This window comes from Micropterus dolomieu, linkage group LG01 (genome assembly GCF_021292245.1).
Source record: "Micropterus dolomieu isolate WLL.071019.BEF.003 ecotype Adirondacks linkage group LG01, ASM2129224v1, whole genome shotgun sequence".
Lineage (NCBI taxonomy): Eukaryota > Metazoa > Chordata > Actinopteri > Centrarchiformes > Centrarchidae > Micropterus > Micropterus dolomieu.
In genome coordinates, this window is record NC_060150.1 from 31,418,545 (window position 1) to 31,432,335 (window position 13,791).

At 39.8% G+C, this 13,791-nt stretch overlaps 1 protein-coding gene across 3 annotated transcripts in view; it reads left to right on the forward strand.

Annotated features, from left to right (window-relative positions):
• Positions 1-7,895: 7,895 nt before the first annotated feature.
• phldb2b (pleckstrin homology-like domain, family B, member 2b) overlaps positions 7,896-13,791 on the forward strand; it is a 45,421-nt gene continuing 39,525 nt past the window's right edge. For 2 of the 3 annotated variants that reach the window (XM_046065153.1, XM_046065163.1), the window contains exon 1: positions 7,896-8,191. In XM_046065153.1, coding sequence (XP_045921109.1) covers positions 8,159-8,191 — 33 coding nt within the window. In that variant the 5' untranslated portion in view covers positions 7,896-8,158. The remainder of the gene's footprint in view (positions 8,192-13,791) is intronic. The other variant, XM_046065172.1, reaches the window with a different exon arrangement.

The following is a 13,791-nucleotide window of genomic DNA, read 5'->3' on the forward strand; positions in this document are numbered from 1 at the left end:
CACATGTTTGCACAACAGGACAAATGTGTGCTAACTCACAGTGGGACGGAGGCTGGAAGTCGGATTGCAGATTCTTCCACCATTGTTGGATAATATTTCATGCATAATGCTGGAGTCCTGGGACTTGGTTTGTAAAATCACTCTATGAAGTTAGTTTTTAATAATAATGTATTTGATTAAATTAGTGACTTTAATAAGAAAATTTGATTGTTATCTAGCAAATAACTATTTCTTTAGCTGATAAGGCTTCCTCCACTTCCTCCAGCAGTAAGATACATAGGACGTAAAACAGTTTTGGTTGCAGCTGACTCTCTCAGCCCCAGTATCATTCAAAATGTCCAAAAGAGGGAAAGAATCTGGTGCTCAGATCACAGAACACAGGGCATACCCAGTGGGTTGACCAAATCAGTCATATCGCAGCTCTGGCTTCATTTCTAAATTTCTTTTCCTACATTCCCTTTTGGGGGAAAACTGGACATGTGTCCATCCTGTTGCTTTTGGGTTAAATTTGTTCTGATCACATCACAGATTTTGTTTCAAATTGTAGTGTAATCAAGGATCACACACTTTTTAACACTGTATGTATTTAAGCACTGTAAGTGTTTAAGGTACCGACATCATACTAGGTACTTGAATGAAAAGTGATTGGGACATATATTTGGTTTACAGACTACTAAGACTACTGAAATATTTTGTTAAACGCTCGACACAATGGCAATGGAATTAGTTTACTTTGCATTTTCAACTCACTAATAATTGCAAACACTAGCTAGTGAGCTAAAGTTGGGTTTTTAATTATGTACTTTTTCTAATATTGAAATGAAGGGGAAGGGGAAAGTACGGGCTGCAGTTTTTTTGAGTATTTTTGTTTCTATGTTAAAGTCACGCATTGTGAAAGGGGAGCCCAATGTGCCAACGCTGTCTCAGTACTTATATTTGGACGGTATAGTTTAACTAGAGATGCAAATAGTATCACCTTTTGGGGGGGAATTGTAGAAGGAAAGCCATATATGTGTGGAACCTGTGCCAGAATTAACATTAAACACGTGTATCCACACATACAGTATCTCACAAGAGTGAGTACACCCCTCACATTTTTGTGAATATTTGATTATATCTTTTCATGTGACAACACTGAAGAAAAGACACTTTGTAACAATGTACAGTAGTGAGTGTACAGCTTGTATATAGTGTAAATTTGCTGTCCCCTCAAAATAACACGTCACTTAGCCATTAATGTCTAAACGGCTAGCAACAAAAGTGAGTACATCCCTAAGTGAAAATGGCCAAACTGGGCCCACTTCTCCATTTTCCCTCCCCGGTGTCATGTGACTCATTATTGTTACAAGGTCTCAGGTGTGACTGGGGAGCACGAGTGTGAAATTTGGTGTTATATCTTTCACACTCCCTCATACTGGTCACTGGAAGTTCAACATGGCACCTCATGACAAAGAACTCTCTGAGGATCTGAAAAAAAAGAATGGTTGCTCTACATAAAGATGGCCTAGGCTATAAGAAGATTGCTAAGAACCTTAAACTGAGTTGCAACATGGTGGCCAAGACCATACAGTGGTTCAACAGGACAGGTTCTACTCAGAACAGGCCTCGCCATGGTCGACCAAAGAAGTTGAGTGCACGTGCTCATCGTCATATCCAGAGGATGTCTTTGGGAAATAGATGTGTGAGTGCTGCCAGCATTGCTGCAGAGGTTGAAGGGGTGGGGGGTCAGCCTGTCAGTGCTCAGACCATACGCGGCACACTCCATCAAATTGGTCTGCATGGCTGTTGTCCCAGAAGGAAGCGTCTTCTAAAGATCAAAGTTTGCTGAAGACAAGCAGACTAAGGACATGGGTTACTGGAATCATGTCATGTGGTCAGATGAAACCAAGATAAATTTATATGGCTCAGATGGTGTCAAGTGTGTTCGGCGGCAACCAGGTGAAGAGTACAAAGACAAGTGTGTCTTGCCTACAGTCAAGCATGGTGGTGGGAGTGTCATGTTCTGGGTCTGCATGAGTGCTGCCGGCACTGGGGAGCTACAGTTCACTGAGGGAACCGTGAATGCCAACATACATACTGAACGACATACTGAACCAGAGCATGATCCCCTCCCTTCAGAGACACAGTACAATATTCAAACATGATAACGACCCAAAACACACCTCCAAGACGACCACTGCCTTGCAGTGAGGGTGAAGGTGATGGACTGGCCAAGCATGTCTCCAGACCTAAACCCTATTGAGCAATTGTGGGGCATCCTCAAATAGAAGGTGGAGGAGCGCAAAGTCTCTGACATCCACCAGCTGATGTCGTTGTGGAGGAGTGGAAGAGGACTTCAGTGGCAACCTGTGAAGCTCTGGTGAACTCCATCCCCAAGAGGGTTATGGCAGTGCTGGTAAATAATGGTGGCCACACAAAATATTGACACTTTGGGCCCAATTTGGACATTTTCACTTAGGGGTGTACTCACTTTTGTTGCCAACATAAATAGCTGGGTGATGTATTATTTTGAGGGGACAGCAAATTTACACTGTTATACAAGCTGTACACTCACTATTTTACATTGTAGCTAAATGTCATTTCTTCAGTGCTGTCACATGAAAAGATATAATAATAATAATATATATATAATATTTACAAAAATGTGTGGGGTGTAAGATACTGTATACACATCTATAATTGTTTTTGTTTATAGTATTTTTTCACTTCCATTTTTTAACTACACATGCAGAAATAGAAATAAAAAGAAAACAGACCCTGTGTACTACATGTAGAAATGAAATGGCCAAAGAATTTTTTTGTCTGAAGTGTTTTGTGTGTGTATCTGCGTCAATGTGTGTTACGGTGTTTGTGTGTGTGCCTTGTGGGCCTGGTGATTACTATGCATGACATAGACAGTACTGCGGCGACAGTCGTCCTGCATTCCTGTGGTCAGAGTAAGGAAAGAGAGGAGGAGAGAGAGACTGAGGAAGAAGACGAAAGGGATTTAGAAAGCAGAGGCAGTTAGAGAGCGGAGAAGAACGAAAGAGATCTTTCAGCTGGAATAATAGAAAATGGAGGAGGCAGAGAGAGTTATCTGAACAGCTGTTTCTTTCCTTCTGCAGCAGTATTATCTAACTGGAATGCTTTCTTTTAATAACAACTCTGCCCTTTACTCCCTGAGTCACTTGTGTAAAAATTGCCTGTTCTGTTAAGGCCACATTGTTGACATGGATGAGTGTGGCCGCGAGGCGCACACACACCAACACACAGAGACGCACAGGCACTTTAATTGTAGAGTAATTACACATACCACGGCAGGCAAGTGGAAGAGCTGAGAACAGCAGCTTCGACTGATGGAGGGCATTCCTTTGTTGTTTGGATCGGTCCTCTTTCTCTCTCTCTCTCTCTCTCTCTCTCTCTCTCTCTCTCTCTCACCCCTCTGTATCCCTGTTGGCTTCCCAGGTTTCGAAGGAGAAGATGACAACTCAAGCATGACCTGCCACATTAATAGAGTTAATAGAGTCCTAAAGAAATAAAACTGTATTTGCAAGTCAAGATTCTGTTATTCCACAAACATTCTCTGCCCAAAGTGGAGCAAACATTGACACACACGTCTCCAAAACGATTTTTGCTCCTGTTAGGCACCACGGTCCAACTGAGTCTGCAACTACACTTGTTTTTTCCATCCTTTATATCCCATTATGTAAGGATGTAATTTCTCTCTCCCTAAATTCAACACGCCACTCCCCTCTCCATCCGCACCACAAGTTATAGTAATATTTTGCCACATAAATCAGAGGCAGATTTCACTTAGCTGCATCAGCCAAACACATTTTGTTTCCAGTCTTTAATAAGTTGATTTTTTTTGCATTTCAGTAGCAGAAAAATCATCACACTTGTGTTTGGTTGCACTGTGTTTAAACTTCTGTTAAATAAAGATGTGCAACTATTCTTGGACAGCCATTTACGTCAGCCTATAAGCGTTTCTGCAAATACACTGGTGAGTAAACCAAGTTTAAGTTCATTATCCAGTGCTATGTCTGTGGTGTAGGTAATGTCAGTGACCAGAGTCGAGCAGGTCATTAATGTAATGAACCAGCTGTAAAAACAAATAACACTGTTTCCTATTACTACCTGACCTCTGACAGAATGGGGGGTGAGTAAAGAAAGAAAAAGACATGACAAAACATGTAGAGGCACTGCACCAGACCACTGCAAACAGATAAAAACGCACCTCTCTTACACTTGAGCCACAAACTGCGTCACTGTCATCAAATTATCTGTCGTTAAGAAGTTATTAAATGCATGTGGGTTAAATAGTTTTACCCACACACTGTTTCACAACCTTTTCTTGTAGCAAACCCAGAAGTAAGAGTAAAGTGAAAACCTTTGAAAGCCTTTGAAAACCTTTTTAAAAAGTAAGATGCAGGATTTGTCTGAATGAGACTGCATTTCTCACAGCAGGGTCTCCTAACATCGCTGTTGAGTTCTGGAATTCACTCAGGAATTCTGTCAAACATTCGGCGGCCCCCTCAAACCCACAGGCTCTGGGGTGATGTCACTGGGAATGCTTAGCAGCTCTCATGCTAGCAAGCAACCATGGAGGGATAATAGCTTTGTAGCTTCTGGAAACACATGACAAGAAAGAAAGTTAAAAGAAACTGCAAGACTATTTTCCAGGAGGCTTATCCTGCTAACATTTAGCTGTTCTCTTTGTTGGGGCTTTTGGCTCCAAAGATGCATCTGTAAATGTTGAGTCCAGACCTAAAATCAGCAAAAAGCCCACATGACATGTTGCCATATGGAGGCAAATTTCAGAAATTTCCATAGATGTAGTAATGACAAAAACATATGTGTCATAGCCTGGACAGCATTCATTTTTCCAATAAGCTTATTCCACTATGGGCCTGGCCCAGTGGTGGAAGTTTTTGGATCTTTTACTTAAAGCACCCTCCAGCCAGTTTTAACTGCCGTTTTTGGTGAACGTACTTTCTCAAACAGAGAATGGGGGTGTGGTTAATAGGGTCAGCTGTTATCAATCATACAGTTGATGGTCTTGTCACGCACTGCACATGATAACTCCCACTACGTTTTATGGTGCGCTTACTTTACCACGGGGGTGTGGGGGGTCTATTACTCTGTTGAACTGTATGTAAAGACTTCTGATACCATTGCCTCTGCCGATGCATTGGTAAAACGGGCGTCAGTAAAATGCATGTTGCAGACTGTATATAAGAAAGTGGCAGGTGAAAGTGCGACGCGTTTTCTGTCATCTGTCCTCCAACACCACACGCACAAATGCCATAATGAAAATGAACAGCACACTAAACCAAGAGGAGGAAACTAAAAAATAAAATGAAGAACCTCTGTCTGGCTAACTACAAGTTAGTTAACTTAGCTAGAAAGACAAACCAACAATCAGACACAGAGAGACATACCTACTGTAAGTTCTAAGTAAATTACATGATAATTTGGTTAACTAGCTCACAACGATGTTTATATGTTTGATGCTCTGACTTTTTTACACAGTTTTTTAACAAGGCATGACAGTGTGCCTGCGCAAACTTGGAGAATTACGTATCACTTATGGAATTACTATAGTCATACGTCACAACCCCGTTTTAACAACTAAGCAACTTTTGCAACTTTGAGCACAAAATTAAGCTATTTGTCAAAAAATATTTCACCAACTATGTGGGTAATCAACATTGTAAGGAAGTGACTCCTCAAATGTCAAAATACACTGGAGGGGGGCTTTAAGTAAAATTACCAAGATCTCACTGCAAAAAACAATATACTTTTTTTTACAAGTGAACATCCCGCATTCATCATTTCACTTAGTTAAAAGCAACAGTATATCTGATTATCATTACTACAACATTACTATTTGGAGCTCATTTTAACTGCCATACTTTAAATTATCATTTGTCAGTTCAACCCTTTTAGAAACTTAATGTAGATTTTCTGTATAAAATTTAAAGTAGTGACCAAAGCTGTAAATGTAGTGGAGTAAAAAAAAACATTTTCCTCCGAAATGTAATGTAACAGACGCATAAAGTTTAAAATAGAAATACTCAAGTAAAGTACAAGTACATCAAAATTGTTCTTAATACTTGAGTAAATGCACTCCTCTTCTGACTCTCTCTTGATGAGCAGACATCTAAACATGGAGAGCTGGGGAGCAGTGGAGAAAGTGAAGCAGGGCTGGGTGCACAAGCTCTCTTCCTGTTTGTCCACACAGAGATCCTCCCAGTGCCCAAAAGATAAGACAATCCTGCTGCCATGGATATGCATGTGTGTGCATGTGCTTTTGTGTGTGTGTATACGCAAACCTTCCTTGGCCTGAGTCCTAACCAGCGGACCATTTTCAAGACTACAGTTACCATTTTCCAGCCATAAGAAGACACCATGCATTGAGCTTTAGTTGGGGTCCGTGTGCATAGCCTAAACAAAACTCTGCATGTCTTAGTTTGTATGATAGTTCTGCATAATGTGTGTTGTTGTTTTATGAAACCTCTGTTATGAATTGTGGAGAATGCATAAACATAATAAAGTGACCTCCCTCTGATACAGAGCTGCTGGCATCCTGCCTCCATGATGTCTTCAGACTGATGCATGACAGTACATGTAGCTGAGATTTTTCAGATGGTGCACATAACTTTTGTCAAGAGCTGACTGCTGCTTATGGATACCCACAAGTCACCATATGCAGCATTAGATAGACCATTTTTAAGGATAAATGAGCTTTTAAAGCACATGTTTTACAAGAACTACTCCAATATGTGTTTTCATGGAGAAACATGTTTTCTGTAAGTTTTTTTTTTAAAAACTACAATTTTGTTGAAACAGTGCGTGCATCAACTGCACGTTCTCTTGAGCAAATGTTCTTTTCAGAGATACCTTCACTTTGGGTCTATCTTGTACCTCTGAGGTAGGCATATAGTAAATGGACTTTTCTTGTATAGCGCCTTTCTTGTCTCGCACTTTACACTACATACCATGCAACTACTCATCAGAAACAGAAACTAATCATTCACACACAGCGGTGGGGTTCAGAATCTTTGACACTTTGCATATCAAAGGACACTTTGAAATGCAGACTGGAGGATGGAATCACCAATCAGTGGGCGATCATCGCTCTACAGCCACCCCAATGGGATTTAATAATTATAAAGATAGCTCCTCATGTAATATAGCAATATAAAGGCAATGTGTGATGGAACTGAAAGCCACATGAGTTTTACAAAAATGTTAAAGTGTTAATTCTAGAAATTACAAAATTATAAAGTGACTGTTCATTTCATTCATTTTTTATATCTCCATTATAATCCTTGACAATCCAGACACCTTACCTGTCATGTTTGTAGTGGCGGGACGTGTATTTTATAGTTGTTGGGGTTTTTTGCTTGGGTAGGTACATGCTTAAATTCTATTAACCTTTATCACTGAATCCAAGTGCCTGCTGTTTTATGTGAGTTGTGCCAGTTTGTTTGTGCAGCAGTCTGGATGTTTCTCCATAGACTAAATAAGTCAAAACCTACCATTAGGACTGGAGTCCTGTGAAGGGAGACTAGACTGCATTCCTGTTGTAATATCATTAGCCAAACATGTTTCTTATCATGGTCTCTTATCATGGCTTCCAAGTAGGACTTAAAGAATGGTTCTCTCTCTCTCTGTGTCTCTCTCTTTTCTCCTCCTCTCCCCCTTTTCTCCTACTCTTTTTCAGCCTAAAGGCTTCTCTCTTTGAGCCAGTGAGAATGAGAGGTCAAGTGTAGGTGGTCTGTTAACACCTGCACATTATGCTCTCTGTGTGTGTGTGTGTGTGTGTGTGTGTGCGTCTCGGTGTGTTAGAGAGAGAGAGACTCCCTCCCCTTCTTCCCTCTCTAGCTCCACTTCCAGCTGTTGCTCCATTCCTCCACACGTCGTAATTGGCTGAGGCTGCCGGCTTTTTACGTTTGTGTGAGTTTGGAATGTGTGCGTGTGAATGTGACAGAGGATTTAACGTCTTTCCTAGACATCCATAGGTTGTCCGTGCTGCACATGGCATGTATTCGCTGTCAAGAAAGAGACTGTAATCACAACAGGGGGAGAAGTGACAGATTATTCCCGAGAGTTCTGTCAGGCCACAATACTGTGGATCTTGGAGCAGCTGCGTTATTGCGTACTTTCCTGCACGATGACAGAAGTGGCCAGTCCTGCTTCGGTAATGGTAAGCGCGCTTGTATATGGGAAAATGTACAGAATTGGCATACGTGTGTTTCTCAATTCGGAAGTTAATTTAACTCTTTCATTTCAACAGCCACTAATATTTAATCCACAGCTGAGGGAGTTCTTTACAGGGTTTGTTTCTGAAGTGATTAATGATAAGCTAAATCTTATCCGACTTTATTTCCAGATTTTGCTCAGTAAATGAAATACAGAGAAATCTTTGTTTGTTTCTTAACTACCTAAGTCCCCACCATAGAACCAGAGGTGTGGGCCTAAGTGAGTCCTTTGAAGATAAAAGACAAAATAAAGACACATAGAATAATAGAAAATTACAGATTTTAAAATACTTTTATATTAATTTACATTATTATGTATATATGTATGTGCATTGGCCTCTGTTAAAAAATACCTCCATGGTCAGTAGTGAGTACCACAGGGATATCATAAGGCGTGTAACAAATCAGAGCAGTGTTTTAACTCATTATGAATGGGATGTAGGATATTGGTGCATCAATAAGAGCAAGCCTCATCCCTCATTTGACACAAACATAGAGAATATCTTCAGTACATGGCACAAGCTAGTACACCTAAATTATTCCATGACTCAGATGAGGAATCCACACTCTATAGTTCTTGTGAGTTCATTGAAGCACAACATGTTGCTTCCCCAATCATCAGGCCTAGAACTTGGAAATCAACCAACACATTTAAGAAACCAGACTAAGAGGCAACATCAGAAATGTTAGCCTTATTCCAGATCTTTAACATCTCAGATTGGAAGTATGGATGAAGAGTATGCAGGTCTGTGGTATGTAAATGTGTAAAAGTGTGGCAATAAATCAGGTGCTGTGCATCTAAATGGATCTGGCATCTTATTTGAGTGAATAAATAATAATAATAATAATAATACATGTGGAGTTGGTCCTGTCAGTTATGCGGAAACAAGTTGTATACTGCATATTCTGGTTCAGTATCCTAATGTGATTATTAGTTTGTGGATTTGTCTTCGGTGGGTCCAACCACTGCACAATACCCAAATAGCAACACATAATGTGTCTTTAATATTGTTAGAATAGTGAAACCTTAACATAGAGAGTATTACAAACTGCCATCAGAGGAACATATCTAAACTGTTATCAACTACTAGATTACCATATATATGATTTTTTTTAAACTAAAAAAAAGAAGGTTTGTAGTGCATAAAGGTGTCTGTAATGTTGATTTAAATGCTTAGATTGTGCAGTATAGGATCACATTTCATTTGTAGGGCAGTGGTGCAACTTGTCAAAACGTTTTTGGTCCCCCATTAATCCCTTTTCTTTCATCTCTGGAATCTTTAGTCTGTGCTCTTATCTATTTCCTTTTCTTTTGTCCCCTGGTCTCTCCCACACACACTCAGTTTGCTTTTCTTGTTATCTCAAAGTCCATCTTTCTGCCGTCCTGTTTTCTTCTCAGCTGTCACAGTTCATTTCACCCTGCAAGCTATGTTACTAATATGGCTCCCTCTACCAGTTCACTGTCCCTCCTTGTCTCTCTGTCATGTCCGGCCCCTCAGAAACCCAAACATCAGTTGATCCCTCGCATATGGCAGCAAAGGTAATCTGGGCTTTTCCAAAGACACACACACATCCTCAATAGAAATTCAACTTAGATTTCCTCCAACGTTGAGTCAGCTGCAATAACAATGGACATTCTTTCCTGTGAGGAATCTTGCATTTCGGTAAATGAAAAAAAAAACTAATAGGAGTGTGAGAAAGTTTTAGTTGGAGAACAATGCTGGTGGATGTTTGCTGTGTTTTAGCAGGAGCTCAAGGTCAAGTTGTGTTAATCAGCTTGCAGGCTTCTCACCAAAACACACACATGCACGGAAACAAACACACACACAATCAAAGACACAAAAAATACACAAGATTAAATAAATCTAGTTTCCTATATGGACCAGTGGCAGAGATGAAAAGTCAGAAGGATGGCCTGCATGCATTAGTGTGGGAATGCTGATGTCTATGGTGCGTGTGATGGTGTATGTGCTTGGCTAGACATACATTACACTGATTCAAGTTTTGTTGAAGACACTATAGAGTGTAGTGAAGAGAAGGGAGGAATATAACCTCATTTAGCCCTATGGGTTTGTCTATATGAGGGACAGAGAGGGAGAGAGGGACTCCATATTAAACAGCATCTGTGATACAATGCTGGCTTTGTCAGGTGGGAGGAGGAGAGGGTAACGCTGGAATGTAAGGGGAGGGGATGTTAGTGAGAGACAGAGGGATGGAGAAAGAGAGAGATAAAGACGGAGAGAGGAGTGAAACTAGGCAAAGCAGAAAAAACGGGCAGAGATACAGCATTTAATGCTTAAATAACAGATTAAACACCTCAAGAGAGCGAGAGAGGAAATCATGTGGGAAAGAGTTTTAAAATAAGATGCAGGTATTCAGATATAAATGGACAGAGATGAGAAGAAAGAAGAAGACGTTTTGACTTCATATAAATGAAAAGAAAGAGACAAACACAAAGGGAAATGAGATCCTGTGATGAACAAGTGACTCCATTTAGTCACATTTTAAAGAGCATAGTGTTAATCTGAACAGTTTGGGAAATGGAATGACTGGTTAATCAAGCATGAATGCTGACATGCATACTGTATGTGACACCCAAACTCAAACAGGCACATGAACACTATACAATAGACAGATGTTAAGCACATGAACATAATTTATACTTTTGGTTGGTTTTGGAAAACATTTTCAAAACCAGCATTTTGGAAGTCACTGATTATGTAACACCCACAGAGTCATTTCATTAGGAGCTGGCCATGTTGCAAAAAATGGAAACAGATGCAAACAGAATTAGAAATAGAAATGTTTCTACAATTTAATGCAACTTTTTGTGTCAACAATCGTAACATATTCAGGTAGATGTAACAATCCCAGTCTGTCATGTAGCCTAGAAAAGGGTATGCAAAGACGTTGACCAGACTGATGTGCTCTCTTCAGAGCCTGGAATTCATACAGTGCTCTGTTGTCTTTTGCTGATTAAACCAGACCAATGTTTCTGTAGCAAGACTACAGACAGTTCAACAGTCATGACTAGCGCTAAATGTATCATCAATCACACCCTCATCTCCATTAGAATGTCAGGTTTATAGCACAGTCCATAACCATCACCTTGAGGAGATGCCTGCCTTCATGGCCAACATTGAAGATCTGCTTTAAACGTAGTAAAGAACAGTCCTAATGATACTGAAGGTCTGTTGCATGTTGCAATCTTCTGTGCTTTCTGATGTAGCTGCTGTTGTTGTTGATACCCTTATCTTAGTGGCCAAACTCAGTTCCCAACTCCAAAGTAACCACAATAGCTTGAGCATTATTTCAAGCATTGCAAATAACAGGATTATTTTTATCTGGAAATCTGCCATATTGAAGCTTTAACCCAAGAGCTAACAGTAAAATAGTAATTTGTAGAAGTGAAGAAAATGACATTTTCCAAATTCATCAGCTTACTGCTTTAGATTTTTTGTTGTATAAAAGAAACACACACACACAAATAACTTAACCTTCCCTGTGCACTAAAAAATCTGTTCCAACTCACTGACATTAACAACAATTGGATTTTGTCCCGAGATGTGGCCATGAGAATGCGGACTGCAACAGAAACAGACTGCAACAATAACGCAGAAGGTAATTGAAACAGAAAGAAAGAAAAAACAGATGTAGAGGAAATAGAAAAAGAGGAGGGATTCGACAGAGGGATGAAAGCAGGGGATGAAGAAAATAAAAGGATGAGATGAAACAGTCTGAGAATGCTGTGTCATTCCTTCTGGTTTTATGACTCCTCTCTCTATCTTCCATCACTCTCTCTTTTTCACTCACCCTATATTCTCTGTGTCTCCAATCCATCTCTGTCTCTAGATACAAGGCAAACTGATCGTTTTGGGGAGACTCAGCTGTTCTACAGATGGGATCAAAGAGAGATTGTGTGTGCGTGCACCTTCATGTATTTGTGTCCTTGTGATTTTAAAAACATTTATGATGTTGTTTTAGCTGATCTGTCATTTAAAGGGCTAGTTCAGGTGTACACCAGATTCAGGATTAAAGTTAGTATTAAAAGTAGGTCAGGGCTGCTTGGTTAGGATGCAGTCCCATTGGTCAACTTTCCCTTAAAAGGAAAAAATTACCTTGGAAAGCATTCATTCCATTCAAGGAGTTAGTTTATGATGACATTTTGAAGTTCACTTTCCCTCAGTCTGCCTCACATGTTACTCATTGATTAACTATATTTACAAGAATGCCTATATCTCTCAGATTGCGTTGTGACAGAAAATGTCCTCCCACAAAGGTGCTAGAGAATGTTTTACTGTTAAGTAAAGAGTTGCTCTTGTATTTAGTTTGATTGTTGAACATCAGAACCAAATTGCAAACTTGAAAGACATCCTTGCTCTTTGTGTCTAGGCTGACAGTAAAAACAGATTCTAATTATTCACATAGATGATAAAATATTTTGCCATCAAACTCCATTGTAGCTGTAGTGGAATTGGCAAAAAGAAGCTCTGTAAATTTTAACAGATGTCACATGGATTTTTGTGTATTTGGGTAGTTCTTATCCTCGATGCTAACACCTCTTTCCTGTGTTGAGTAATCATATGCAACAATATCATTATCTCAAAAATGAGAATGCTAAATTGTTACTTAATTCATTGGCATGATTGGTGTGTGGCTTTATGTCTTTTAACCTGCTTTCACATTATACATTCATTTCATCTGTCATCAATATTACAACATTGAATTTTTTTATTAGAGCAGCTTTAAAGGCTATGGAAATAACAGCAAAGTTCTTCACAAGTATATCATGCTATTTGTATGTTTACAAGTTTCTTTAAACCTTCTCTATGCCTGCAAATACCTATATCATCCAGTGATCTCATACTTGACCTCTCTCTGGTCCAGAGGGCCTGATCGCATCAGATTTAGTGAATGGAGATTGTGTGGAGACACCTCAAGATACCAAAATCTAGAAGGAGGGTGGACACACCTCACTGCTCTGCTTTAACTGGAGCACAACAAGGCTAAAGACGTGTCTTGACCTGCCCAGACTGCAGCTCAAAAAGAAAGAAGGAAGGGAGAAAGAAAGAAGGAGGGACAGAGAGACATCAAGGAGGATTGATGGAGTAAAGAAAAGAGAAACTATGTGAATATATGATGGAAGAGGAGAGTCAAGGAGGTGGGATATAGAGGATGTACAGGAGGGAAGTGGGAGAACAAAGTTTAAAAATAAGTCTTATCATTATACTCAAAACAGGCCCCCTTGAACTTTGAAATTTGAAATTGATCTGCATGTTTCATCTGGTCTCGGTTGCACCTTAGCATTTGTCCAGCTGATGTTGCCATCATACACCATGTGTTTGTTTTGTCTTCACCAGTGATGAAAAAAAAAATCAGTGGAATGTGGAGTCTTATATCTTCATGTGATAACAAAAAGAGCTGATGTGTGACTTTATTTGTGGATGTTAGTGGTGCATAGGGGTTACAAGGGTGGCTGAATTGCAAAGAATAGCAAGCGTGTGTGGGGGTGAGTGTGTCTAAAGACAATAAGGGTGTCAAAGCA